The 26,773-nt window shown below is 43.7% G+C and overlaps 2 protein-coding genes across 2 annotated transcripts; both read right to left on the minus strand.

The window, feature by feature from the left end:
• Nucleotides 1-401: 401 nt before the first annotated feature.
• Nucleotides 402-21,386, minus strand: Cd244 (CD244 molecule). Its single transcript, XM_057770372.1, has 9 exons — nt 21,124-21,386; nt 11,212-11,538; nt 10,848-11,123; nt 7,358-7,462; nt 6,750-6,904; nt 4,546-4,611; nt 3,014-3,076; nt 1,699-1,755; nt 402-601 (listed from the first exon to the last, which is right to left on the minus strand). The coding sequence occupies exons 1-9, from the start codon at nt 21,182-21,184 to the stop codon at nt 521-523; spliced, it is 1,191 nt and encodes a 396-aa protein (XP_057626355.1). The 5' UTR covers nt 21,185-21,386; the 3' UTR covers nt 402-520.
• A 3,447-nt stretch (nt 21,387-24,833) lies between these two features.
• Nucleotides 24,834-25,127, minus strand: LOC130875068 (60S ribosomal protein L37-like). Its single transcript, XM_057770706.1, has one exon. The coding sequence runs from the start codon at nt 25,125-25,127 to the stop codon at nt 24,834-24,836; it is 294 nt and encodes a 97-aa protein (XP_057626689.1).
• Between the last annotated feature and the right edge of the window lie 1,646 nt (nt 25,128-26,773).

Genomic DNA, 26,773 nt, shown 5'->3' on the forward strand with positions numbered 1-26,773 from the left:
TAGAATGCAGGCATTCCATATTAATGGTATCAGGGTAGGGGATAATAACTTAGAGAACCACAAGAAGGGAATCTCCATCTACACCACATTTCTACAACACTGTATGGATTACAACCTCTCAGAGTATGACCAATACAATCTCTCTACCCATTCTTGTCTGGTCTGTAAGCTTGAGAGATTTTTTAACAACCTTAATCTTACAGTAGCAGTTAAAAATTGTTTCCAAGCCTTATATAGTAGTACATGCCTCTGTGATCCAAGAATTTGGGAAGTGTAGGCAAGGAGGTCAAAAGTTTAAGATTATTTTTGGCTCATTAGCAAATTCAGATTATTCTGGGCCATGTCAAATCTTGTCTAAATTCTTTTTAAAAAATAAGATCGAATATAAACCATGAATAAGTGTCTACATTCTTTCAGCCCAGGAACTGTTCCATAACTCATACGGCATCATCATCTTCTGCTGTGCTCCCTTCCAAAGTCAATGCTGATGTGTAACACAGGATGAGAACACTTGCAACAACTAGGAATAAACATCAAAGTTCTCTAGTTCTCTGCGGCTCAGTCTGGCAGGGTTGCGGGGGTTGAGGCATTGACTTCCAACCTGTAGGAGAAAGGGAGACACTTTAAACCTTCACCCTGGACTATCCTTAAAATAATCTTGTAGGATGTGAACTACTATCTCCAAACTAGACTAATTAAAGAAAAGAAAAGATCAGAGTCGCTTAACACATTCCTCAAGGCCAGTGATAAGTGTGAGTGAAAGCAGGACTTGAATCCATCCTTATGCTCAGTGCTGGTTCTTTTTTAGCTACTCCATGCTTCTTTGTGGCCACCAACTTGCCTTGGCCCATACAGTCTCCTCTGCAATTCTGAACTGTCAAGTTGGCTTTGAGGCTAGTTTACCACTGTAGAGCTAAGAATCCTCACAAGCAACCACATAGCCTCTCCCTTGTGACTAACGACATTTCTATTAGACCTGGGTGTTTTAGTTCTGAGGCTAATACTTAGCGTGTTCTCTGTGCCTTATTTTTTCTGGATATAAACTACAAGCATGGGAAGTGGGGCTGTAACTCCATGGTACAGTACACCCAAGGCCCTGGGTTATCCCAAGCACTGGGTAGAGCAAATGAAGGCCATGGTTATACTATTCCTACATTATAGCATTTTGTGAAGATTAAATGAGGTACTTTGTGTGCAGGCACTGGCAATTTACCTTTTAAGTTATATAAAAAAAAAAAACCTTAATAAATGTTATGTCTCTCTTCCCTCCTTCCATATAGCCCTAATGGGCATCAGTTAGCTACCAGACTCAGTGTCGCTTTTGAGCAATGTCCTCTGCAGAAGTCTGAGATCACCCACATTCTGAAGTAGTTCCCAATAACTTCCTAATTTTAGAAAATGATTTGGAGTCATTTATTTTCCCCTTTCTGACCCTCCGTTGTATGTCCCACATACATCTATTAACATTAACATATAGCTAGGGAACTAGCTTGGAGACAGTCCTAAGTTAGACCTCAAGCCTCCCAACTTTGAACACATAATATGACTTTGAGCTAGATATTTGGTCTTCTGGGATCCCTAAAATTTCAGCAACCCTGGGGCTGTATGGATGACCTTGTTATAAATATATCCTCTTGACTGGGTCTTGGGAGTACACAGACACTAAACCCACTGTGAAGGAGAGTTCCAGAATCTTACCTCATCATACACAGTGTAACTTGAGGGACAGTTCTGGTTCCTCTTCTTGGATCCAGACTAGAAATTAAGGGGTAAGAAGGTTTAAGTTTAAGATGAGAGATGCTCTGCTCCTGTCTCACATGCAAGATCCCAAAGAGAAAGCCCTTCAGTCAGGAGTCAACAAGTGATGCCTAATGGTACCCAGAGAAACACAACGCATTCTGGCCTATGATATGTCCTCCTGAAATAAGTCAGAATTTAGTTTCCGTACCCACGCAGCTCCCAAATCCACAATCACACAATCCTAGTGTTCACAAATACAAACACACATCCTTCAGGCAATCCTAATGTAATACCACTTGAACCTGTGTATCATTTTAATACACCCTCCCATAATGTAAACAACTCTAGCAAATACATGTGTGCTAACCTTAACACATATCATGAACACAGTGGGTTTATGAATCATTAGCTATGCTTTCAGCTGTATGTAAATTTTTTATTATTGTGTATATGGTGTCTGATTGGGCATGTGTGCAGCAATGTGCATGAGGAGGTCAGAGGACACCTTCTCAGGAATCAGTTCTGTCTTTCCACCATGGTTCTGGAGCTCACACTCAGGCCATTGGGCCTGCACAGCAGGTGCTCCTATGTACCTGACCAATCTCATCAGCCCAAAATTTTTAGAATATAATACCATCCATGCCACAGTGCCTATGAGCATTTATATGTGCATATATCACAGCATGTAATTAAAAAATAAATGTCTCACAGTGAAATTCAAGTGGATCGGATGACTGATTGGTTTAGAAGAAAATGAATGAAATTTGCAAACTTGGCCTAAACACTTTCAAACCACAGTCCCTGCACAGATTCCCAGTTTTGTGGGATTCCAGTTCCCCATTCTGCTGAGTCATAGTTTGTAGCTCTACTCTGTGATTCCATCCATGAGAGCGTCACTCTTCCTGCTCCCTCCCACGCCTGTCAAATGGATGAGTGTGAGCCCCAAAACTCACTGCTCTGTGTTTCCAGACATGTCTTCCATCCTGACTTCTGTCCCTGCCCTTTACCTGCCATAAAAAGTCTAAGAAAATCCTACAATTCACTGTTCTCTGCATCTCAGAACTGTTTCCCCCCCCCCCCATAGGAAGAACTGAAAAGCATTTCTCCTTGTTAATCTCTAAACATTTAGATATGATCATTTAACAGAAGCTACTTAGTTATACAGAACACAGCTCACTTGGGGTATACGCACATGCTCTGCAACACACTATAGTACACATGTTCAGGTCACAAATTTGTTCAATGAAACCCTCCAGAGGAATAGACTCCTCACCTTCCTGGAAGGCTGGATTGCTGAATAAAGTGTACATTTTTCATGTGATGTGGAATCAGAAGGCTAATGAGAAAAAATAAAAAGTATTTCATAAATAAAGATCCAGCATAACCCTTTACCTCAACTCTGCCTAAATGTAAGCTTGGTTAATCAAAGAGAAGTCTGGAGCAGCTGAGGGGTAGGGCCTGACATTAGTTCCACTCTTACTGTTAGTAACAATCACCATTTGCTGTGCACTTATTTTATCTGTATTCTTTGTTTCCTAACTCTTATGTTAAATTTGAAAAAAAAAATAGGACTGTTCCTTCTGCCATATACAAGGTCACAGACTGCGAAGAATGAAAGGAAGAGAGAAGAAGAAGAAGAAGAAGAAGAAGAAGAAGAAGAAGAAGAAGAAGAAGAAGAAGAAGAAGAAGAAGAAGACCTCAGTACACAATAGATGCAGAATTCAAGCCCAAAATTTTCCATAGTTTCCTTAGTAGTTCAATGGCTCGTTTTGGTCACACCTTCCTTCTCTAGACCTAAAATGCGTGTTCATGGGGCAGAGAACCATTTCCCTGGTAAGATAATCCAGGAGAGGAATCTCATTTTCACTCAGCATCCTGTTTAAGAGGAATTCTTCCTTGGGTTTGTTCAAGCTGTTCTCTCTCAAGCCCAGTGTGGCTAAAACCAGTGAGCTGGCAGGTATCATTCACTCTCAGGATGAATTTCTTTGTGATACAACTTTGTCAACAAGCTGAGGATGTTGCTGTTCCCAGACTTGGTCCTCAGAAAGTAAAGGGGAGAGAAGAGGAGAGAAGAAAGGGAGATAATAGGAAGAGAAGGCTTTCATCAGAAACTTCACTACTATCCATCACCAAGTATTTTCCCTTGGAAGAGAACATCTGACCCTGGTTATCAATGAAGTCATATTATTTGCTAATAATAGAAAATGTCTTAGTAATTCATGCATGAACATCTATATTGTCTGGAGTTAAAGGCTTGGCATGAAGAGGTAGGATGGAAATTGGGAAACCGTTTGGCTCAACTTTCTTACAACTAATCTATGGGGCCTTTTACACATCATTTAACCCAAGTCTTAGATTCCTCATTTGTAAACTTCATAACACTGCCAAGAGAGATTTATTAAGAAAATGTCCATTGTTGCTAACTCTAAATAATATTTTTTTTAAGATCAATACACATCTGTTCTTTCCTTAAGGGAGATAATGATTAATGGTACCATTAGGATAATCAGTACAAGAACTCCAGTTCTTCGTATCAGAGGAAAAACATAAGCTGGACCCTGTAACAAAGCTCATTCTCCCACAGACAGCCTTGTCTAAATTTCTGCTATATGTGAACAAGTGAATATCACTGTCAAGATACTCTGAGGATGCTGATCATTTCAAACAATTTGTGAGAGCACTGGTGGCTGACTTCTGTCCCCCAAGAAACACCAATGTCCCATTCTCCTTCAGTAGTATGTTTTAAGTAAGGCTTGGGAAGTCCCATATGCTGGAACAGGATGGATTAGAAAGGTTAGAGGGTACCTTGTATTGAATCATAGAGTAGATAGTACCTCCATCTCCAGGGGGTTTCTGCTCCAGTGTCTGCTCCTGCATAGAAGAGTAAAGGGATTATATAATAGTCTATCTAAGCTGGGGTTGATCAGTAGACATCACAAATAAGGGGTCTCCAGAGGGAGAGAGGTGCAAAACTGGAAAAGACTCATTATCAAACATCCCAGGATGAGGAGAGAGGTGAAGAACAGTGATTTGCTGTGGACAAGCAGCAAGGAACCACCCAGGAGTCAACAACACAACAGGTTTCCTGTCTCTTTCTTCCCGTCAATAATGTAAACTCCCTTCTCACCTTTGCTGGCTTTTATACCAACACAACCACTGACAGTGGGAAGAGCTCTCTGCAAATCTGTGACCTGAACCTTTCTTCTTCAAGGCATTGAAATTCAGAGGGTCCAAGCATTTTAAAGATGTGGCAGTCATAAGGCTACTCTTCAGATCCAGGCCTCATGGTTGGCTTACCCTGGGCCTCGATCCAACCCCAGAGATGTTATAATGCTGAATGAAAGCCTTGTCTCGACAAGGCCAGAGAGCACACACTCCTTCCTTCTTTTCCTCCCTTCATGCCTGCTCTACAGGCAATTAGAGATGGAAATATTCCATCTTGCATGTCTCCAATAACACAGTGCCAAGTGGGGTTCTCATGGGGTCAGGAAGGCTATGAGAGTTCAGTAGGTGAGCTCTCCAGAAGCAGGAGGTTGAGACACAGAGAAACACCAGCCATCTTGGCAGTTAGAAAATCAACAGGAGGACTGGGGAGATGGCTCAGAGGTTAAGAGCACTGGCTGCTCTTCCAGAGGTCCTGAGTTCAATTCCTAGCAACCATATGGTGGCTCACAACCATCTGTAATTTGATCTGGTTCCCTCTTCTGGCATGCAGGCAGAACACTGTATAAATAATAAATAAATAAATTTTAAAAAAAGAAAGTCAACAGGAGTTTGTTGCTTTTCTCTTCTGTCCAGACCCATGTGAATTTTCTCCGGAAAGGTTGAATCTGTGACTCAAAGGGAGGCCACATGAAACTTGGGATGGAGGCTTTCAAGCCAAACCCCTGAGTAGTGAAAAAACACCAGGCCAGGCTGAGGTCAGGCAGGGAGGAACCTCAAGTCAAAAGGTGGTCAACAGCCTGAGTCCCCAAGAGGCCTCTTTTGTTCTAAATAATATTTCTGCCTGTGGTCCTCTTATTTTACCTAGTCTAATGTCATCTTCATTCAGGGTGATGGAGAGGATAATTTTATAAGCATTTGGGCATCAGATGGCTACAGGTAGATACATGTGCCATAAGAACTAATAGCAGTGGGAAAATCCATCTTCTTTTTAGTTCCCACAGTCCAGTAGTTCACTGCTAGGACAAAGACAAAGGCAAAGGGAGCTTCTCTCAGCAAGCTCAGAAACAGACTTGAAAAAAGCTGTTCTGTGACATAAGAGATGAACCCATGTGTCTCTCTCTGCTTAGCAAAAGACATGGGGGTGGGAAGAAAGCCCTTCCTCTCTTCTCCTACCACCCTTCCCACCAGCACTAGCTGGCTGTTCTGCACCTTTCCCCAAAGCCTGTCACCATATTCTGCAAACAGTACTGAGAGCACCTGAAGGCCCTCTGGAGGTTTCTTCTCCTAATTGACTAGAAGATCTAGGTCCTGAAGAGAGCTTGGAAGAGAGGGATCTTCATAGGTAAGCCTTTGGGTTTGCCTACTCTGTACTGAACTGATTGCCTTCTCTGCTACTTTAGCCATGCTTGGGCTTCTACTCAACTGTCTTTGAACACAGACGACTGAGGAATCTGCAAAACTCTTTCAGTCTGGCTGCTCATGCTCACCAGTCTGGGCAGGGATTAAGAGAACCACAACAGAGAGCTCTTAACTTCCGATCTCAGAAATATGGCCAGGAAATAGAAATATGAAGGTCACACTCATCCTGGCATTCAGCTGGCAAGACTGAGTCAAAATGAGAATGATGCCAGAATGCAGTCTGGGAAGGCAGTATTAGCCACAACCTGCCCTCTGCTATGGATTTCTGCTGATTTATGCCCCTTCTTAGCAGGTACAGGACAGCCTGTGATGCCCCTTTTGCCCTGTTTTCATTTTCTCTGCACCATTTCTTTTCCCCTTCATCTCTTTGGTCAGAGCCAGGAAACTGGTAGAGAAAAAAAAAATGGAAGAGGGCTGAAGATCACCTCGAAAAGACACCCGTTCGCTTCTCTTTGTTCCCTTCCATTTTCCTGGACAACTGAAAGAGATTCTGAGTCCCCAGGATGTCCTTCTTGATTCCTCCTGACTTGCGGGTTCTTGACATCTTCATATATTGTTAAAAATTCCTTAGGATCAGACTCTGTGTAAGGAGAAAAATAAAGATCAGAACTTCAGAAACATTATGAAAGTTTCCTGTCCAGGCTTCTACCACGGATGGTAAAGATCTTAAGAGTGGCTCTAGAAATCAGGCGGGTTAATGTTCTTGCTAGGATACCTAAAGAGCACAGTAGAACAATGACCCCTCCCTTGCCAAACATCCTCCACCATGCTGGGAAGTCACCAACGAAGCCAGGCACCTTAGATAAACCAGTACATTGGGGACCATGCTGTAAACATCCTGAAGCCAGCACAGCTAGTGTGAACAGGAGGTTGCAGCATCGGTTGTCCTCTCCCACCCATATTCACACAAACCCCAACACCTCTCCCAGGAAAGGAGAAGCCGTGTGTAGAGTATAGCCCATGGGCACAGGGTCTCTACCCACTGGTCCTGATGCTTCAAGCCCCAGTGCCCCTTCTGGGATCTTCTACTCACGTGACTGCTTCCTCTTCTTATTCCATACGCAGAAGCAAGTGACGGCACCGAGAAATAGTAGGACTAGAATAACGATGATCACCACAAGGGGCAGAAGTGTGAATTCTGAGGGACACAGAAGGTAGAAGGACTGAGCCCTCACTTCCCCATATATCAGCTTCAAGAACTATCCCCAAGCTCACTGTCCTCTCTCATGGGACCAGTCTCCTTGCATCCTATGAGTTCATCACTCTGTTGTCCCTCCTCAGTTGGGTGACAGACTGGTCCAGATGACTTGCACTACCTACTTACCTCACTGAGGTAATTTTCTTACCTGAAAGAAGGAGATAATGTTTTCTCCTTCTAGAGGCTAATTACATGATTTAGTACCCATAAACATCTTGCATAGCAACAGTTACATCTATATACTCTTTTCAACACAGCAAATACTCACTACACACCTACTACTACAAACCTTCCATTTCTCCTTCCTGGTTCTTCCACCCTCACTGCTCTTAATCTTTTGACCTTCTACATTTATCATTTGTATTATACATGGACTGTTATGTAATCCAACCAACAAGAAGAGAATGGGAAAGAATTTCGTGTTACAGGTGTCCACTAACGAGCTTTTCATAGACATGTCTCTTGATCTTAGCAGCAATCCTGTAAGGCACCTCTTATTGTCACTCCCATTTAGCCAACTGAAAAATAGAAACAGATCCCAGTAAACACATGACAGAACAGTGATGGTATAGACCCCCGAACCAGTGTCCCTGTTACTACACTTTACCTCATGCCCGCTGTTTTTCTGCCCATGAATAATTCAGTTTTATTGCCCCCATTTGGCTGTAAGTTTCTTTTTTCTTCTTTTCTTTTTTCCTGTTTTTTTTAAGGAAAAATTCTTATATAATAGGGTGGGGCCAGTTCTGGCTAATGTACAAAGGGGAACTGTCTACGAGCACAGAATCTTTACATTTTGCATAGGTTCTAACTAAAACATTGTAATTTTACACAGGCTTTCATCTGAAAATCTCTTTTAGAGTTCCAGAAACTTTGAGCAGTTACACGTGTTTTGCAGAGACAGAAACTGCAAATTTCTGTCTTTTTTTCACAATAAAAAAGATTCTTTCAGTTATCTCAACAATGGCCAGAGCTGCTTTTCCAGGGCAACTGTTAACCACAGTCACCCTGGCTACCTGGCAGAACTGTGCTTTTCTTGATAGAAGGCAGAGGATTTAAGGAGCAGCGGTCTGTCAGGGCCATCTCCTCTAACCCTCTCAGCAGAGGCAGGCTCTTGTTGACATGGAAACAGAGCCAAATGGGCAGTTGTAAGCGACCAGAGTCATCTCCTTTGAACTCTGCATAGTCAAGTCCCAACAGAGACTTGAGCTCCTTTCTCTTCTGTGTAGCTTTATGTTTTGTTTTGTTTTTGTTTTTCAAGACAGGATTTCTTTGCAATTTTGGAGCCTGTCCTGGAACCAGCTCTTGTAGACCAGGCTGGCGTCGAATTCACACAAACTTACTGGCAGAGAGATTCTATACGTTAGTTTATGATTTCCATTTTCTACTTCATTATCTGTGCTTTGAATTAGTACAGTTTAGATCTAGTTTCATGGAGGGCTTCCTAGCTTGGGATTCCTACTGCAGTGACTCCCTATTCCCCCAGCAGTATGTTTCTGGAGGCAAAAAAATTGGGCATTTTTTCCTAAGACTACTTGCTAAAGATTTGGGATCTCCGCACTCACTCAGGATCTCCCACTGAAGGGTCCTCAGAGGCACAGGCCACTGAATAGAGAATATTGATACAGGACACTGTCATGGTGGGGGCTGTATTTCCTTGACAACTCCACCCACAGCAATGCCAATCAGTGGCCCTCATGCCTAAATCTAGAATCCAGGCTCAAATGTGGAATACTTCAGGTCCAGGCCTGTGGGAACGCAAGCGGTGCTTCAGGAAAAGGTTCTGAGGACCTATTCCTTCTGCTCTTTCAGTGTTTTCCTCCTCTGAAAAGGAAGAGATGTTCCTGACCCCAAGATAAGAAAATACATTCCATGAACTTAAACTTAGCACTGAATAAACCTGAATAAACTGTATAAACCTGAACCCAAAATAAGGCACTGCACATATTTCCTTCTGCAAATTTAAGAATAGAGACTCTGAGGGTTGGGTTGGATTGGTTGGGTCAGGTCAGAGTGGTAGAGGTTGTGTAGGTTTAAATTGGTTGTTTGGGTTGGATGGGTTGGGAAGGTGTGGGATGGAATGGGCACTTTGGGTGGGTTGTGAAGGGTTGGATTATCTGGGATGGGTTGGGTTGGTTGCAATGAGTTGGGTTCAATTAGATTTGGTGATTTGGGTGGGGTTTGGTGAGTTGGGTAGGCTGGGTTGGATGCATTAGGTGGGTTGCGTTGGGTGCATTGGGTTTGGTGGGCTATATAGGGTTGGGTGGAGTGGGTGGGCTATGTAGGTTTGTGTTATGTTGAATGGATTTTGTAGGATTGAATTGATTGGGTGGGCGGTGGAGGGTTGGGTTGGGTTGAGTGGGTTGTGTAGGATTGGATGGGTTGGTTAGGTTGTATAGTGTTGGGTGGGTTGGGTGGGTTGCATAGGGTTGTGCAAATTGTGTTGGGTGGGTTAGGTTTGGTTGGATGGGTTGTATTGGGTTGGGTTGGGTTGGGTTAGGTTAGGTGGGCTGTGTAGGGTTGTGTGGGTTTCATTCGGTGGGTTGTGTTGGGTTGGTGGGTTGTATAGAGTTGGGTTGGGTTGGGTGGGGTGGGGTTGGGTTGGGTGGGTTGTGTAGGGTTGGGTTAGGTGGGTTGTATAGGGTTGTGTGAGTTTTATTGTGTGGGTTGTGTAGGGTTGGTGGGTTGTATAGGGTTGGGTTGGTTGGGTTGGGTGGGGTTTGGTTGGTTGTGTAGGGTTGGGTGGCTTGTGTAGGGTTGGGCTGCTTGTGTAGGGTAGGGTGGTTGTGTATGGTTGGGTTGGTTGAGTTGGGTTTGAACTGGATTGTTTTACTTACAATTGCCCATGCTGACAACACACTAAGCCTTTATCTAATAAAATGTGATATAACCTTAACTCCGGTAATTCAGGATAAGCAATAAATGCAGAACTCTTCTAGGTACTTGACATTTTTGCTGTCCCAACTGACAAGGTTACTGTGGTATAGTGATATTACCTCCCAGAAAACGCTCCAGCTTGAGCTAAGACATCACTTTGGAGAAATTGGTTCTCTAATCTCTCAAATTAGAAAACTAATATTCAGGGAATCTCAAAAGACACTAAACAACTACATATTCCACATTAGAAGGGAAAACTGTGGTACTATTTCCACTAGAAGAGGAAGATACAAATTCTCCCAGGCTAAGACAGGCTTGTGCCTCTGAGGGGCTGGGTACCTGCTAAGGAAGGAGCCAAAGCACTGGACCAGAAGGCCATGAGACCAGATACCCAGGTCTCCTGTGAGTCTGGATGTGGAATTCCTGCTGTGAGCCAAAGTGCCCCACTTACTTTCAGGGACACTCTGACAGTCCTGGGTGAAGTTCCGTGTGTCGCTTGCCCAGCTGACTTTGTTGCTAACATTGCAAGTATATGTGTGCAGGCTGCTGGTGTCAGTCTGGTTCTCCAGGTAGGTAAAGTTCCTTTGTGTTGAGATCAGCTTGCTCCCTCTGTACAAAGCAAAGCTCACATTGTCATCCTTGGACACAGAGCAGTACAGAGACAGTTGACACATCCCATCAGCCTGGGTCTTCCACTCGCCCTGCAAGTCAGGGTTCTCAACACGATCTGGAAGCAGAGATTCTGGTCAGAGGGTTCTGGAAATACAAGTCCTACAAGAATCAGAGAGGCAGAGTGAGCAGTGCAAAAAACTCACCAAGTATAAGTATCCAGAATTTATTAGTGCAAATTCCTCCAGAATCATTGGAGATCTCCAGCTCGTAACAACCACTGTCTTCCAGCTTAGCTGACTTGATGCCAAGAGCAAAATCGGAGGGGTTAAAATCATATGTATTATTGTGAGCATTAGAAATCTCAGTTGGTTTTTTGTTATAGTGATAAGAAATCAGGATCTTAGAAATTGAGTTCTGCAGTTTCATCTTCCACCGAATAATGGAAACATTTTTTGTCTGTATGTTGGAAGGCCGCAGCCAGAGAGGATTTCTTGAGACAGCGGCCACATCTTCAGTAGAATCTGAGCAGCCTAAGAAAGAGAACATGGTCTGAAGGTGACTGAAAGAGTATGAGACCTGAGCAGTGTGGGCAGTTGCCTGTAACTTCCTTAAGCTAAGGATCTGAGAGGAAATGTGAGGAGCCCAGAGCCCCAACTGTTTCTACTTGTTCCCAAGCTCTGCCCTCTAGTTGGGAGAAACTCACAGACCAAAAATAACAGCTAAAATCATTTTTGAAGATTCATTTTTATTTTTTAAATATGTATATGCATGTGTGTCTGTATGTGGGTTTGTGCCTGTGGGGGCAGTACTCAGGAAGCCAGAATAGGGCCTCGGGTCCCCTAGACTTGGTGTTTATAGACAGCTGCGAGCTGTCCTACAGGAATGCTAAGCACTGAATTCGGGTCCTCTAGAAGAGCAGTATGCACTCTTTTTCAAAATTTATATATTTTTTAAAAGACAAACTTTTCTCATTTTACATACCAATCCCAGTTCCCACTCCCTCCCCTGCTCTTGCTCCCTCTACCTCCTCCCTCACCCCACCCCTCATTCAGTCCTTAGAGAGGGTAAGGCTTCCTGTGGGGAGTCAACAAAGTCTAGCACATTGCTTTGAGGCAAGACTAAGGCCCTCCCCAGTATATCTAGGCTGAGCAAAGTATCCCTCCAAAGAGAATGGGCTCCAAAAAGCCAATTCAAGTAGCAGGAATAAATCCTGATCCCACTGTGAGTGGCTCCACAGACTGCCCCAGTCATACAACGGTCACCCACATTCAGAGGGTCTAGTTTGGTTCTAGGCCTGTTCCCTCTGCTGTCAGTCCAGAGTCAGTGAGCTCCCATTAGCTCAGGTAAGCTGTTTCAATCACATCGGACAGAGGACTAATCTCCAAAATATATAAAGAATTCAAGAAATCAGACATCAAAATATCAAATAATCCAATTTTTAAAAATGGGGTAGAGAGCTACACAGAGAATTCTCAAGAGAAGAATCTCAAATGGTCGAAAGACACTTAAGGAACTGCTCAATATCCTTAGTCATCAGGGAAATGCAAATCAAAATGACTCTGACATTCTATCTTGCACCAGTCAGAATGACTGAGATCAAAAACACCGATGATAGTTTATTCTAGAGAAGATGCGGAGTAAGGGGAACACTCCTCCATTGCTGGTGGGAATGCAAACTTATATAACCACTCTGGAAATCAGTATGGCGGTTTCTCAGAAATTTGGGAGTCAACCTAGCTCAGGACCCAGCAATGCCACTCTTCGGCATATACCCAAAGGATGCTCAATCATACTTCAAAGACATTTGCTCAGCTATGTTCATAGCAGCATTATTTGTAATAGCCAGAACCTGGAAACAACCTAGATGCCCCTCAACCAAAGAATGGATTAAAAAAAAATGTGGTACAGTTACACAATGGAGTACTACTCAACAATAAAAAACAACAACATTGAAATTTTCAGATAAATCAAAGGAACTAGGAAAAACATCCTGGGTGAGGTAACCCAAACCCAGAAAGATGAATACAGTATGTGCTCATTCATAAGTAGATATTAGACATAATACAAAGGATAACCAGCGTATAGTCCATGACTCCAGAGAAGTTAGGTAACAAGGAGAACCCTGAGAGAAACATACGTGTATTCCCCTGGGAAGGGGAAATAAATAAGATCTCCTGAGAAAAGTGGGAAGGGGTAGGGGGAGAAGGGAGGGCAGAAGGGGAAAGGGGAGGAGAACTTGAGGGATAGGAAGGGTTGAGATTGGGGATGGACAGAATGGGAGAGCAAGGGAAGTGATATCTTGGTTGAGGGAGCCCATATGGGACTAGCAAGAAACCTGGCACCAGGGAATTTCCCAGGAATCACACAATGACCCCAGCTAAGACCCTAAGCAATAGTGAACAGGGTGCCTGAACTGGCCTTCCCCTGTAATCATATTGATGACTACCTTAATTGTCATCATAGAACCTTCATCCAGCAAATGATGGAAGCACCCCAACTCCAACCAGTCCAGCATAAAGAGCAGTGTCTCCAACTTGGGAATGTGAATGGTTAAGTTCAGTCTCTAGGCTTGAAACTTGTATCGGACCTGACACAGTAAAACTTCCTTGCTACAGATCCTCACAACCCCTACCGAGCCAATAACCATAGACTGAGTTACCAGAACCACCTTAGGCTAAGAGACTGAATGTTCCACCTCTCCTCTTGCAACATCAGGTAGCTGGGCAGGAAATAAGATACCAATTGCTGGGGGATGGAAAAGGCTTGTCTTAGAGATCACCGACAGACCTTCACAGAGTAACCAGAACTTAGTAGAAACTGCACAAGCTGGACAAAGTACACACACACAAACCCTGCATCAGAAAGACCTAGGGACCAATGGACCAGACGAGTGTTTCAGCAGATACCACCTGGTGTGGACTGTATGGTGACCACTGGCGCTTGACAAAGTTCCAGCATTTTGACTGTGGGGATCACAATTCTCTAATACCCTTTACTTTCATTTTTAATGATTCTCACTATTATGCTTTTTCCTTTGGGAAGTTTTGTGTGGGTTTGAAGGCTGAAAATACATAAAATGGCAGTCTCTCTAAATAAAATAATTCTTTGGAAAAAATCACCATGGAACTATAGAGTGTGATAACTCTGCCTACTCCTATACAACTTAACACCAAGCTGCCAGAAAATTTAGGTCAGTAACATATGCTTGATAAATAAGGTATATTTGATAACCAAGATTTATAAATCCCTAAGGTCTACTCAGGTTCACAGTAATGTTTGTCTAGTTTTGTTTTGCTCACTTTAAGCTTTAGCTATTTGGATAAACTAAACCACACAAAATACTGCAGTATTCTATAATGGAACTTCTGATTCCCCAAGAAAAGTCCTTTTCCCAAGGTCAGGCATTTAGACAAAAGCCCCATTCTCTTGGGGTCTTGAAAGTTCCTGCTTTCTAAAAGAGAAGATATTCTTATCTCTGGGAAGAACTTGTGGCCCTTCTGAGAACACATGATTCGGTGCTGGTTTCCTCAACCCCTGATCACATGCCCCCTTTCTCTCATGCAACCCTTTGTGTGATTATAAAGTTGTAACTTTTTTTCAATAAATGGGCAGCCATCCTGATTCACCCCTAGATCCTGTTAGCTCCTTCCCCTTGCTGACTCCACACCTCCTCTTTGGGACCTGAACCTCACTAGAACTGGACTCTGGCATCATCCCCAGTTGTAGCACAGCCCTTGTTCATCCTTGAGAATATAGGTCCTTGAGGTTGTGAAACTCAAGCATGACCCAGTTACCATCAACCTAGGTTGTCATAGACTGCCTTCACCAATACAACCTGACCAGGGCAGAGGCTTTTACCAGATTCTCATGGGTCCAAGGCCTTGGTCCTTGACATGGCCAGCTCATATCAAACATACATTCACTCAAGACTTCACTCGGTCTCTACACCCCAGTACTGCATAAACTGTGCATCCCAGCATTCTGTGGGTAGTGGCTGGAGGATCAGGAGTTCAAGACTGCCATTTATTATGTAAGAAGTTTGAAGTCAGCCTAACATGAGACCTTCTCTCCAAGGAAGGAAGGAAGGAAGGAAGGAAAGGAAAGGAAAGGAAAGGAAAGGAAAGGAAAGGAAAGGAAAGGAAAGGAAAGGAAAGGAAAGGAAAGGAAAGGAAAGGAAAGGAAAGGAAAGGAAAGGAAAGGAAAGGAAAAGCAAAAGAAGGAAACTTACCTTATCTCTATGGAAATTAATAAACTAGAAATGAAGAAGTAAGATAAAATTTTCCATGAAAATTGAATCGAAAAGACAGTAGTCACACTTCTATCATAAAACAGTCTTTAAGTGGCTACCAAAATTATCCTATGAATAAATAAAACTAAAGGATCTCCTTAATGAAATTTATGAAAGCATAATAGAAGTTGTGAAAGCATAATAGAAGTTGAAAAGGTCAAAAGAATACAAAGACATGCCACGTTCTTGGATTTGAAAAATCTTTATTGTTAAATAGCACTACTTCCTAAAAATAATTAATGTGTGCTCTATCAAACTATCAATGACATTCTCCACAGAATTAGAAAAATTATTATGCAGTTACCCATGGAGGCCAGAAGAGGGCGCCAGATTTCTTTTATGTGCTCAGCGATGCTCCAAAACTGGATTTCCTAACGTTAGCCCTTAGCTTAGTATTCAGTGCCCAAGAACACAGCAATGAAGCAGAGGAAAAAAAAAAAAAAAAAAAAAAAAAAGATTAAAGCTTTGGTCTCTAGGACCTTACATTCTAGTGGGGCTGAAGTAGACACTGTGCAACAGAAAATAACGTAAGCACTGTGGTATGTAAAATGGAGATAGGACATTCGAGAATATCGAGAATATCATGTAGAGAGAAAGATCAGGAATTGCTGGCACAATTAAGTGTGGAGCGTACAGAAAACAGAGTATTCTGTTAGTTCCTAAAAATAAAACGTGGGAGCTATAGTTGTTATTAACGCTACCCTGTACTGAGGGCAATCACTTAATTATGCCACTATTCTTATTTTTTTGTAATGCTGAATGGATTTATATACCTAATATGGTTTTGTCCATAAATAAAAGAGGAGATAAGGGGGCTAGCAAGATGACTCAGTGGACAAAGGTAGGTATATGCTGCCAAAGCTCACGACCTGAGTTCAGTCTCCTGGACCACGGGGTGGAAGGAAAGAATCAACTCTCAAAAGATGTCCTCTGATCTCCACTTAAGCACCATGTCTCAAGAACACACACAATAAAATGTAATGTTAAAAGATTTTTTTAAAAGAGGAACCAGAAGCTGAGGATGTAGCCCAGTTAGAAGAGTATTTGCCACGAAGCCCTGGGTTGTACTCCCAGCACCGCATAACCTGGCCATGATGGCACACATTAATAATTCCAGTACTTAAGAGGTGACGTTAGAGGAATCAGAAGTTCAAGGTTTGTGTGTGTGTGTGTGTGTGTGTGTGTGTGTGTGTGTGTGTAATTGATAGCTTCTGGGAGAGGGAAACAGAAAATCAGTTTTCTTCAATGAAGTAACACTGGATATATCTACCACACTCCAGGGTAGGACCCGTACTTGAGTAGTTGACCAATACTCCTGTGTGTGTATGTGTTTTTATTCGAGAGAAAAACATGAAATTGAGTGGGTAAGTAGGCAGGTGAGGGGTGAACCTGGGAGGAGTTGAGAGGAAAGAAAGAAAATGATCAAAATATATTGCACAAAAGTCTCAAAGAATAAATTAAAATGTTTTTCAAAGGGGCAAAGGAACTCCTAGGATTTTAAGGGCTCAGCTGAGCTTAGAGACCATGAGTCTACATCTGTTCTTTGGTGAATTTTCTCCTGCAGGTCGCTTGCGGTTTGCTCCTTTTCTTCCTTGAGAAGATCTTGGGGATCTTCGTAAGGGGGAAGGGAGCAGGATCCCAGGGCTTGTGAGTCGGGGGGGGGGGGGGCGAGGGGGCACACAGCTTTCCAGAGAGGCCTTCTTGTACTAAATGCTACAACTCCACTTTATTTCAGGAGGAAAAAGGCTGGGGACAGCTGCGGGGGGCATCCCCTAATTTGCATTAAGAGGTGCACGCCTATCAGAAGGCTCCTGATACGTGCAGCAAGGGAGCCTTCCAGCAGGGATATCTGTCAGGGTTTGAGCTAAAGATAAGTCAGGCGTCCGGTTTTAAAGGCAGCACCTAGTTTTGAAACAGCTTTCAGATAAGGTCAGTCCTCCAGGCTCACGGACATTCTCCAGATAAGAACAGGAAGAGAGCCAGAAGTCTTGCTGGGGAGAAAAGGGGTCCCATATTGCCAGAGTCTAGAGAAAAAGTTGCTAGGTTTATGGCAGACTGCGACCTCTACCAATCAGCAATATATCCCACCAGGTCTCCATGGTCAGTGAGAGGAGAAAGGCAATTGAGTTGGTGTGCACTTCCTAGAGGGGCCGAACAGCTGGGACACACAAGTAAATTTAGTGGAAAGACAAGAACTGTAAGAGAAAGAAGACCTTAGTCCCCATCCCGGGGAGGTGTACAGTACACGGGAGGGAAAAAGAAATGCTAATGTGAAAAGATGAGGGAAAGAAAGCGTAACTTCACACGTTCTTATATGCTCAGAGATGAAGAGTACAGCGACTGTCGGTTCAGAAGGGAGTGGCCGCAGTCAGTTCCGGTGGTCAGGGACGCCACAGCCCCTGCTGTTGCTGCTGCTTACAGCCTCGGGGGCTCTTTTCCGGTGGTTAAGAACGGATGAGGTAAAATATTAAGTCTATAGAAGAAGGACGGGAAATTTAATGACCTCTACCGCTGCTTGGGGAAGTGAGCAGCAAGCAGAAAGAATGCCCAGGGGCTCTGACGCAACAGGGGAGTCACCCACGCTGACACTCCCCAGGGATCAGTCAGCTCAGCTTTCTCCAACCTAGACTTACAGTTTATAGGAAGCCGGGAGAAGCCTGAGTTCCGGAGGGGGGAGGGAGGTGGGGCGGGCGGGGGAGGGGGACTAGGAGGTCTTTCTTTGGGGGGGGGGCTTGTGTTACCAGGCTTAGGGCAGAGATAGCAGATGAGGTCAAATGCTGGAGAGTGAACAGAGACAGAGAGTTTTTGGCAGGGCCAGCAGCAGCCAAGACAAAATAGTGAGTTCCTTGCAGAGGCCCCAGCCTACGTCCTTCTTCCTCTCTCTCTCCATTTAGCTCTATACTGACTGACCACAGCCTCTCCTCAAGCAAGCTGATTCTCCCCTTTCTGTCAAAACGGACCTAGCCTGTGTCCCTCTCTTATTCCCAGTTCATCTATGTTTCTCCAAGAGAACTGCTGCCTTAGGCTTCTCTTTCAAACTCTGTGTTTTGTTTTGTTTTTTTTTATTTAGGCTATTTCCAGGGCCAAGGCTGGTCCATGTTATCCAGTTTTCTGAGTAACCCCCACCTGGAAGAACCCATCATCTTCCCAGAGTCTTTCAAATGTCCCTTGACTCTTAGCATCAGGGCATCTTCTGCCTTCCCTTCTAGTTAGAATTGTGCACAGCTATTTTCCTGTCTGAAAGAAGCTTAAGGGTAAAACTGCTCAAAGATAAGATCAGCATCTGAGGGTGGGGGTGTAATTTAATAAGCAGGGTCCTTGCCTCCCATGACCGATGCTGTTCTTTTGGAGACAAGGCCACGCATGCGCAGAAAATACAGCCTCAGTGGACTACGAACCCCAGCGGTACAATGGAAAACCATGCATTTTCTCCCAGAATGCCCAGAGCCCTTTAAAAACGGGCGTTCCAACCCGCCCTTCCCTTTTTTCCCCTTCCGTCTCTTTACTCCCACTCCTTGTCTGTTACCCTCCCCCATTAAAGCTCACCCACGTGGGACCCTGAGTGTCTCGTCTCTCCTTCCCCAACTCCGCGTGTCTCGTCTCTCCTTCCCGAGCACCCCGCATAAAAAATAATAACAACCGACGCTCTGTGTTCCAGGCCAACTTGGGATACATGAAATTCTATCAAAAAAACAAAAAACCACTGGGCAGTGGTGGCACTGGCCTTTAATCCCAGCACTTAGGAGGTAGAGGCAGGTGGATCTCTGTGAGTTCGAGGCCAGCCTGGTCTACAAGAGCTAGTTTCAGGCCAGGCTCCAAAGTTACAGAGAAACCCTGTCTTGAAAAACCAACCAAACAAACAAACAATAGCAAATAAAAGCACAGCTTCAACTGTTTCCTTGCAAAATTTTGCTTAATTCCCAGCACATAGAAAAGCCATACTGAATCTGTTTAATTAATTCACGAATGCCTTTTGTTTAGCTCCCAAGAGTGGCTTCCTACAGAGATTTCATGTCAAATGTCAAAAAAGTCACAAAGTCACAGGCCCCTGGGCTTTGGCCTTTCGCTCTGTGGGCTCCACATCATTGCAATTTCATTTCCTGTTTACAGGACCTCAAAGAAAAAAAAAAGCCAATTGCCCTCCCTGAAGCGACTTGAAATATCGTGTACTACCTGGCTCCAGCACAGCTCGGCAGCACCCCTGCTATGAGTTGATCCCCTTGACCTCCGGGATCTGACCCTGAAAATGTGCTGTTACTGTTTGGAAAGGCTCACAGCGATTTTAGAATGCCGTTTTACAACTCCAAATGTCCACCCATAACAGAATGAACAAATTAGGGTGCAAACATGAGACGAAAATATCACACAGCCTTGAAAGGGATAAGCTGCAGGTAATAACGCAGCCAAACCTCATAAAAATGTTAAGAAGCCAGGAACCCCCGTACCATGGAATTCTACTTACATCCAGGCAAAACTAACCTGTGAGATTTGAAATTAGAATATTATTTATATTTCTGGAAAAGAGAGTAGGTAGTGATTGGGAGTGAATATGATGACTGACATGCACATTTCTGTACATACGTCACGGTTTAATAAGCGTTTGTTGGTAAATACATCATCTGGCTGCCTCTAGAGTGATTCCTGCAGAGCTAGAGCTCCTTTGGGTCCCTGAGCCAAAATCTCTCCCACACCCAGCCCCTCCCCCACTCATGCCTTGTTTGAGAGGAGGGGTGATGGGTAAAATTGAGTTAAAAAGACTCTGACCTGATAGAGCCTCCCTGAGGTCCCTTCCAGAGCAGTGACAACTAGTGCCAGTCCCCCAAGGAATGCAAGATCCAACACAATCCACCCTGGGAGACACCATCTCAGCCTTTCTTCCTTTATCTCCATCCTCACGCAGACCCAAAGCGTCCAAGGGACTCACAATTCCCGCCCCATCCTTTTCTTCAGAACAGACAGCCAAAAATCTGAACTCAGGGCCCCAGATGAACTGTTTTTATGTGTCTGACTCAAGTTATCATCCTAGTCCATCTCCATGATTCCAGAAAAATATGTGCTTATTCACTCAACAAACATTTTGAACATCTGCTCTGTCAGGCATGTCGTGGCACTGTGCTGACAGCATGTAGCCCCCTACACATATGTGCCAAGGGTTTATGCAACATGATCCTCAATGTCTATCATCTGGCTTAATACAGAGCTGCTCAAAACATATTCAGGGGGGCAGATGGGAACAGAGAGGAGAGTGTGAGCAACACGGAAATAAATATGGACTGAAGCTCTGCTTGTGCCGGAGACCATTCTGGATGCCGAGAAGGCAGCAATGAAGAAAAAATAAAGATTAAAAGCCTTGGTCTCTAGGATCTTACATTCTAGTAGGGCTGAAGTAGACACTGTGCGACAGAGAATAACGTAAGCACTGTGGTATGTAAAATGGAGATAGGACATTCAAGAATATCATGTAGAGAGAAAGATCAGGAATTGCCGGCGTTCACAGCGGGGAAGGCAAGGTGGTGTTTGGACAAACAGGATAAAAGAGAAATCCCACAACTGGCGATGAAGCTGTTCCCAGACAGAGAAAACTGGACGTGAAGCCTGAATGTACACATCACTCCGGCTTTCCACACTTCACACGGACTAAAATCCGTGTGCTTCACAATGGCCTACAGGACCTGGACCACCTCCTCCAGTCCCCCCTCTTGCTCCCTGAATTCCAGGTGACTATGTAGATAGCATAGCCAGGGACTGTGAGTTCTGATCTCCCAGACACATACATGCGCCCATGAGTTCCTGCCAGCCCCACCCCACACCAACCAGGAATCCTTACCGTGACCCTGGTAACCCCTGAGGAGCAGGAAGAGTGCAAGTAGGGCGGCTTCCCGCAGCATCCCCACAGCCCCAGAGAACAGAGCAGGCCAGTGGGGGCCAGAAGAGGCCTCTCCTCTTCGGGTGCTCAGATTTAATGGGCTCAGCAGCTCAGTCAGTAGGACATGAGCATGGAGCAGAACTACCTCTGCGCCTGTCCAGCCACAATTTCCTCAACTCAAGGCTGTTCACTTCTGCTGTGAGCTGACAAGGCCACCGAGAAAGCCCCAGTCCCTAGACTGGGTCTAACCGTTCCCACAAGCTAAGCTGCCTCCAGTGGGCGGGTGCTCAGAGCATGCAGTGACTCACAAAACCAGCTGCAAAGAAAGCCATAGCCCTTGGTCTGCCTCAGGCCTGTGTGCTTTATCCTCAACCCTGCTTGCAGTGTGGAGAGAAACAAACAGCCATTATCCCAGACTGCCCCAAACCAACACACACTGGGGAAGCGGAAGTGGGAAGGAATTTGTAGGTAGGGTGATCTGAGAAGACCCCTGAGTAAGAGATTGAAGGAGAGGAATGCATGGGATGATTTAGGAAGAGACATAAAGTTTAGAGTTTGCTGGGAAATATCTAACCAGCCTAGGACGTCTACGATACCAAATGTTCAGCATGTGCAAATTGTGACTCTCCTTTAACCTTCCCCAAGAGAGGATGTGAGCCCATTTGTGTTGGCCACCCATCCTCAGCTGGATTCCATCCTGTAGAAAGCAGACAGATGATCCCTTTGAACTCCATGGAAGGATGGGAATAATGGTACCCCCACCTTCCTAAGGACACTTTACTTTAAGGCCATACCTAGAGTCCATGCCTCTTTCTTCTGCTTTTCCCCTTAGCAACAAATACTTGTGGTTTCCCTCCAAATCCATCCTCTTTATCCTAAGGTCTATCGCTAGACTGACCAAAACTGAGCAAGATGACATCGAGACTCTTGCATGCTCTGGACAAGACAATCAATTTGGAGTCAATCACCTGGCCTTGAACTTCAAATCAACTTAAGAACCTGTGTGATGCTGAGCGAATTACTCTCTGAGTCCTAAGATCAACAGTACTTGGGCGGGAGAGATGGCTCCATCGGTTAAGGTACTTGTCCTTAAGCCTGATGACCTGAGCATGATCCCTAGGATCCACATGATGAAAAGAGAATCGACTCCACCCCTGACCTCCACAAGGACCCAAAATGTAAATGAGCACACACATGCACACACAAATAAATAAATACGTGGATTTTTTTCTTAAAGATCAGTAATACTTGACTGTCCTCCAAGGTAGTTTTTAGGATCAAATTAATAGCTATCCCTGAGAGTGTGCATATAAAACTCTGGTGCACACATGTATAAAAGTGCATAATAAGGGAGATGAAAGATTGGCCAGCGGTTAAGAGCACTGGCAGCTCTTCCAAAGGTCCTAAGTTCAATCCCAAGCAACTACAAGGTGACTCACAACCATCTCTAGTGGGATCTGATGCCCTCCTCTGCAGATAGAGCATTCATATACTTAAAATAATTAAAATAAATATTTTAAATGCCATAATAAACCCACTACTTTGTATGTTAATCTTTTAAGTTAATAATAGGTAAATCTGAATGTTTTTGTCCCATCCTTCTAACTCATATCTTGAAATCTAGTCAGCAGCATGTTGGTATTAGAAAGTGGAGTGTTGGGGGAGTGATCAAGTTTTGAGAACAGAGCTCTCCTTATGGATTAATGTTCTTATTTTAAAAGCAGAGTAGGGGACCCCACAGGTTCCAAGAATCCTGCTCATTCTCCATTCTTTCTACCATGAGAGGACAAAAATGTTAACAATCTGCATGTCCCAAAAAAGCCTTTGGTGTTGAAGGGATGAATACGCTCCCTAAAGAAGGCACTTAAATTCCCAGTGAGATACAGAGGTGAACTATTCCATCACAGTTTCTCCCCCTCATGACCGTTAGTTTTACCTTACTTTGCCACTTTCTGGGATGGGGACCTTCTGTGTGGTTTCGACATTTTACTATAAAGATTGAAGACCCTACAAAATTCCTGTAAACTCAGAGGCTTCCCCAGAGCTCTGGAAGTCTGGGACAGAGGCTCAAACAAGGGCTTTGAAAATCGGCAGCCAAGACGAGGTCAAAGGCTCCTCCAGCTCTATACTCTCACCTTCCTTTTCCCAAATGATGTTTCACTATTTTTCAGTGAGTTGGGTCCTCCTCGTAAATCCCACTTCCAAGACACTTTGCAGACTGGGGAGCCCCAAGACTACCTTGAGGTTTGCTAATTTGGGAGAAAAACTCAATGAGCTCATTAAAAGCCTCTTTCAGCTGATTCGTAGCTAAAATGAAAATACAGGCAAAAATGAAACAAAGGTAAAAAAGGAACAAGATCCAAGGGAGGCCCCAAGGGACAATGAACAGAGTCTGGCCCGCAGACAGTTAAGCAGACAGAGCTTACTTCTCCAAACATGGTTACAGTACATTGTACATATGTTCAAATTTGTCCCCAAAATGTTAACTTAAACCAAATGTCTTTTCAGTAACAATGTGATCAAATAATATAAAGTCACTGATTTTTAAAGTCATTAAGCAACATAAAATAAATGATAGAAATGATTGCTTTAAAAAACAAGAAATTACCTCTAGAAAGTGTGTGTCAATATATATAGTACTGCCCCCAGGAAAGCTTGTGAGCCGTGTGCCTAGACTCTTTGTCCTTGGTCACACACAAACAGGTTCATCATGCACACAGCTGGCTTTCCTCTCTACCCTTTCAGAGGTCAATCTGATGCTAAGTGGACCAAGTCATTCCACAGTAAATCACTTTGATGGCACAGACAACCTGTCATGGTCCAACGCCATGCTAAATGAAGATACTTTTAGTCAGCAATATTCCAAGGCTTGGAAATTACCTCCTAAAAGCCAAGGGGAAAGACCAGGCCTTTCTTTAAACAATACTAGTCCTTTTCTGTACATCTTGAAAGAAAAAAATTATTCAGGCAGTTAAAAACGAATCTTTCACAAAGGAGCCTCCTGGCTTTATAGGCGACGTCAGCCAGTTTGTAAAGAATTAAACAAATAAATATGTGATACAAACACTAAGAGAAAACGCAATGTCTTTATTTCTAGAAATATCAGTACTGTCTATGTTCCATTTGAATGTCAGGATCTCACAATGGCAGGCAGTTCATCGGAATAAGTGATCACATCATCACATCATTGACGTGAAAGCCAGAGAACTACGCAAGAGTCAGACACATTCTGGTAACAGTTCAGAAGTCCCGTGAGAAGTACTGTTTTTCCATAGTTGCTGTTGTTTATTGTTTTGTATAGGGTTTTTGCAACAGAGTTTTATTCTGTATATTCTGGAATTCATTATGTAGCCCAGACATCAAGCCCACAGTGATCCTCCTGTCTCAGCTTCCCAAGTGCTGGAATTACAGACATAAGTCACCACACCTGGTCAATGAGATGTACTTTAATCCCTTCTGTGTGTAGTTCCCAGACATGATCTAAGCTCCTCCCACTAGACCCTTCCTTCAGCTGGCCCCACCACCTTTCAGCATACTGTGCTCAAGAAAGGTGAACCTTTGGGGGACACATGCAAATCATACCCAAACCTCAGCATCATGACTAAGCTTTTTTTTTTTTTTTTTTTTAATTTTGAAAACCAGAACATTTATTTTATGACAGATTGAAATCCTCATGATGACCTGGATGCTGCAACAGCTGCCCTCTTGGGTTTAGGGGTTGTCCCTTCACGGAATCCATGTCTGAATCTTCGGTAGACAATTTTTAGGTGCCGCATCCGCCCAGTCCCGGTAGTGTTTCGTCTCTTGGCCTTGGCACTCCAGTTATACTTTCTCTTGCGCTTGGCCGGGTAGCCGCATTTGCCACAGGTAGACTTCTGAAGGTGGTAGGCCTTAGAGCCACAGCGGCGGCACAACGTGTGCGTCTTGTTGCAACACTTTCCGAAAGATGACGTTCCTTTCGTCATCTTGCTTCTGCCAAAGAGACCGGAAGAGAAAGCACTCTCTACTTCCTGTCATGACTAAGCTTTTAACAAGCAGCTGTTCCTTTTTAGTCTCTATTTCTCATGAGAGCTACAAAAGTGTTTCTCCGTGTGTGTGTGTGTGTGCATGTGTATGTGCATACATGCATGTGTGTATGTGTGAGCGTATGTGTGTGCACACGTGTGTGTGTGTGTGTATCCAACTCTTGAACTTTTCACTCCTCATTTAAAAAGAAGACTTAGCCTACCACATCCTTGCAGGACGTAGGTCCCAAGACCCTGGCTGGGAGCAATGAGGAAAACCTGAGACTATATGGACTGGGCTTTCCGCTGGAGAAGCATCAGTAATCTTGAAGCTTAGCATGTTATATAGAATTGAACAGGGAGGTAGAATTTTTGCATACAATTGACCAAGGATGTCGAATTATTACATACAGATAAACAAAGAAGTAGGGCTGTTACATACAGCTGAACAAGGAGACAGGTTTTGCTAATCTCCATAGGAGCAGTCTATGGGGGAGCAATCTTCAAGCTGTAGACAAAGGGGTGAGGCTGAAAGCTGCTGTTTCTGCACACTGTCAACATTTACACTTCAACCTGAGAAAGACTCTCTGAGCCTCACCTGGAGAAGACTTTGCCAGCCTCACATGGTGCTAAGACATCAGGATCCTTGACTGGCCTGGGCCCATAGCAACAACATACATTCACCCCAAACTTCACCCGATCCTTACAAATTAGCTCATTGTTGTTTATTTCTTGCTTATGGTGAATTTCAACTTCAGGCTAAAGGTGAGGAATGCAACAACCTCATATGGAAGGTCTCATAAGATAGAGCTTCTTCAAACAATACCTAGGGCATCAGGTAGCCTGGAGCACCCACACCTGAGCCCCTAAACAACATGCAGTTCACAACATGGCTCCTCTTAGAATTTTAACATGGGAAACTTGCTGCTCCCAGCTTCAGCAAAGAAACAGCCCCAAAAATGCAGAACGGAGGTTCCATCCCCTGCATTAGCAACACGGAGTAAAGATGGGATGAATGAGTGCGTGTTAGAAACACACAAAAGATGAGTGAAAGACTTGTACCAAATATCAAAAAAAAAGTACCAGTAAAGTGCCTTGTATAATTTGAAAATAATTAAGTATCTAGAGAGATATCTCTTCAGGTACAGACCCCTGCCTCCAAGGCTGGTGACCTGAGTTTGACTCCAGGAACCCTGAAGTTGTCACCTGACCTTCACTTGCTATGTGAAGGTCACTTGCTGTGGTATATATGTATAAATTCACTTGCGTTAGTATGTATTATACACACACATACAAAAAAATGTGATTTTAAAATAAAGATAAACATAAACTTGTCTTATACATTTGTACTCCAATTATACTTTATGGACTTCAATTTGATTTAGTAACAAGTTATATTCTGAAGTTTTGATATTATGAGAGTTGGCATATTAAAATACCAAAATGTTTTCAAATGCACACAATGACTTCTGGGTACCTTATTGCCTGATTTTTAAATTATAGCCAGTTTGAAAGTTCTGAGGATAACAGAACAAACTGAAATTTTAATGGTACAGTAACTCATACAAGCCCATGTTGCCTTTAGTTCTTTTCAGTGTGCCTCCCCA

This window comes from Chionomys nivalis, chromosome 5, assembly GCF_950005125.1.
Source record: "Chionomys nivalis chromosome 5, mChiNiv1.1, whole genome shotgun sequence".
NCBI classification, from domain to species: Eukaryota; Metazoa; Chordata; class Mammalia; order Rodentia; family Cricetidae; genus Chionomys; species Chionomys nivalis.

Bases quoted from the DNA above. Each gene is read 5' to 3' on its own strand.
- Cd244 (XM_057770372.1), bottom strand. From the start codon at position 21,184: ATGCTGCGGGAAGCCGCCCTACTTGCACTCTTCCTGCTCCTCAGGGGT. The intron at 7,463-10,847 runs GTAAGTGGGGCA...TGTGTCCCTCAG, and splicing joins CTGTCAGAGTGTCCCTGAAA to AATTCACACTTCTGCCCCTT. The intron at 602-1,698 runs GTAAGATTCTGG...TTTCTCCTACAG, and splicing joins GTTACACTGTGTATGATGAG to GTTGGAAGTCAATGCCTCAA.
- LOC130875068 (XM_057770706.1), bottom strand. From the start codon at position 25,127: ATGACGAAAGGAACGTCATCTTTCGGAAAGTGTTGCAACAAGACGCAC.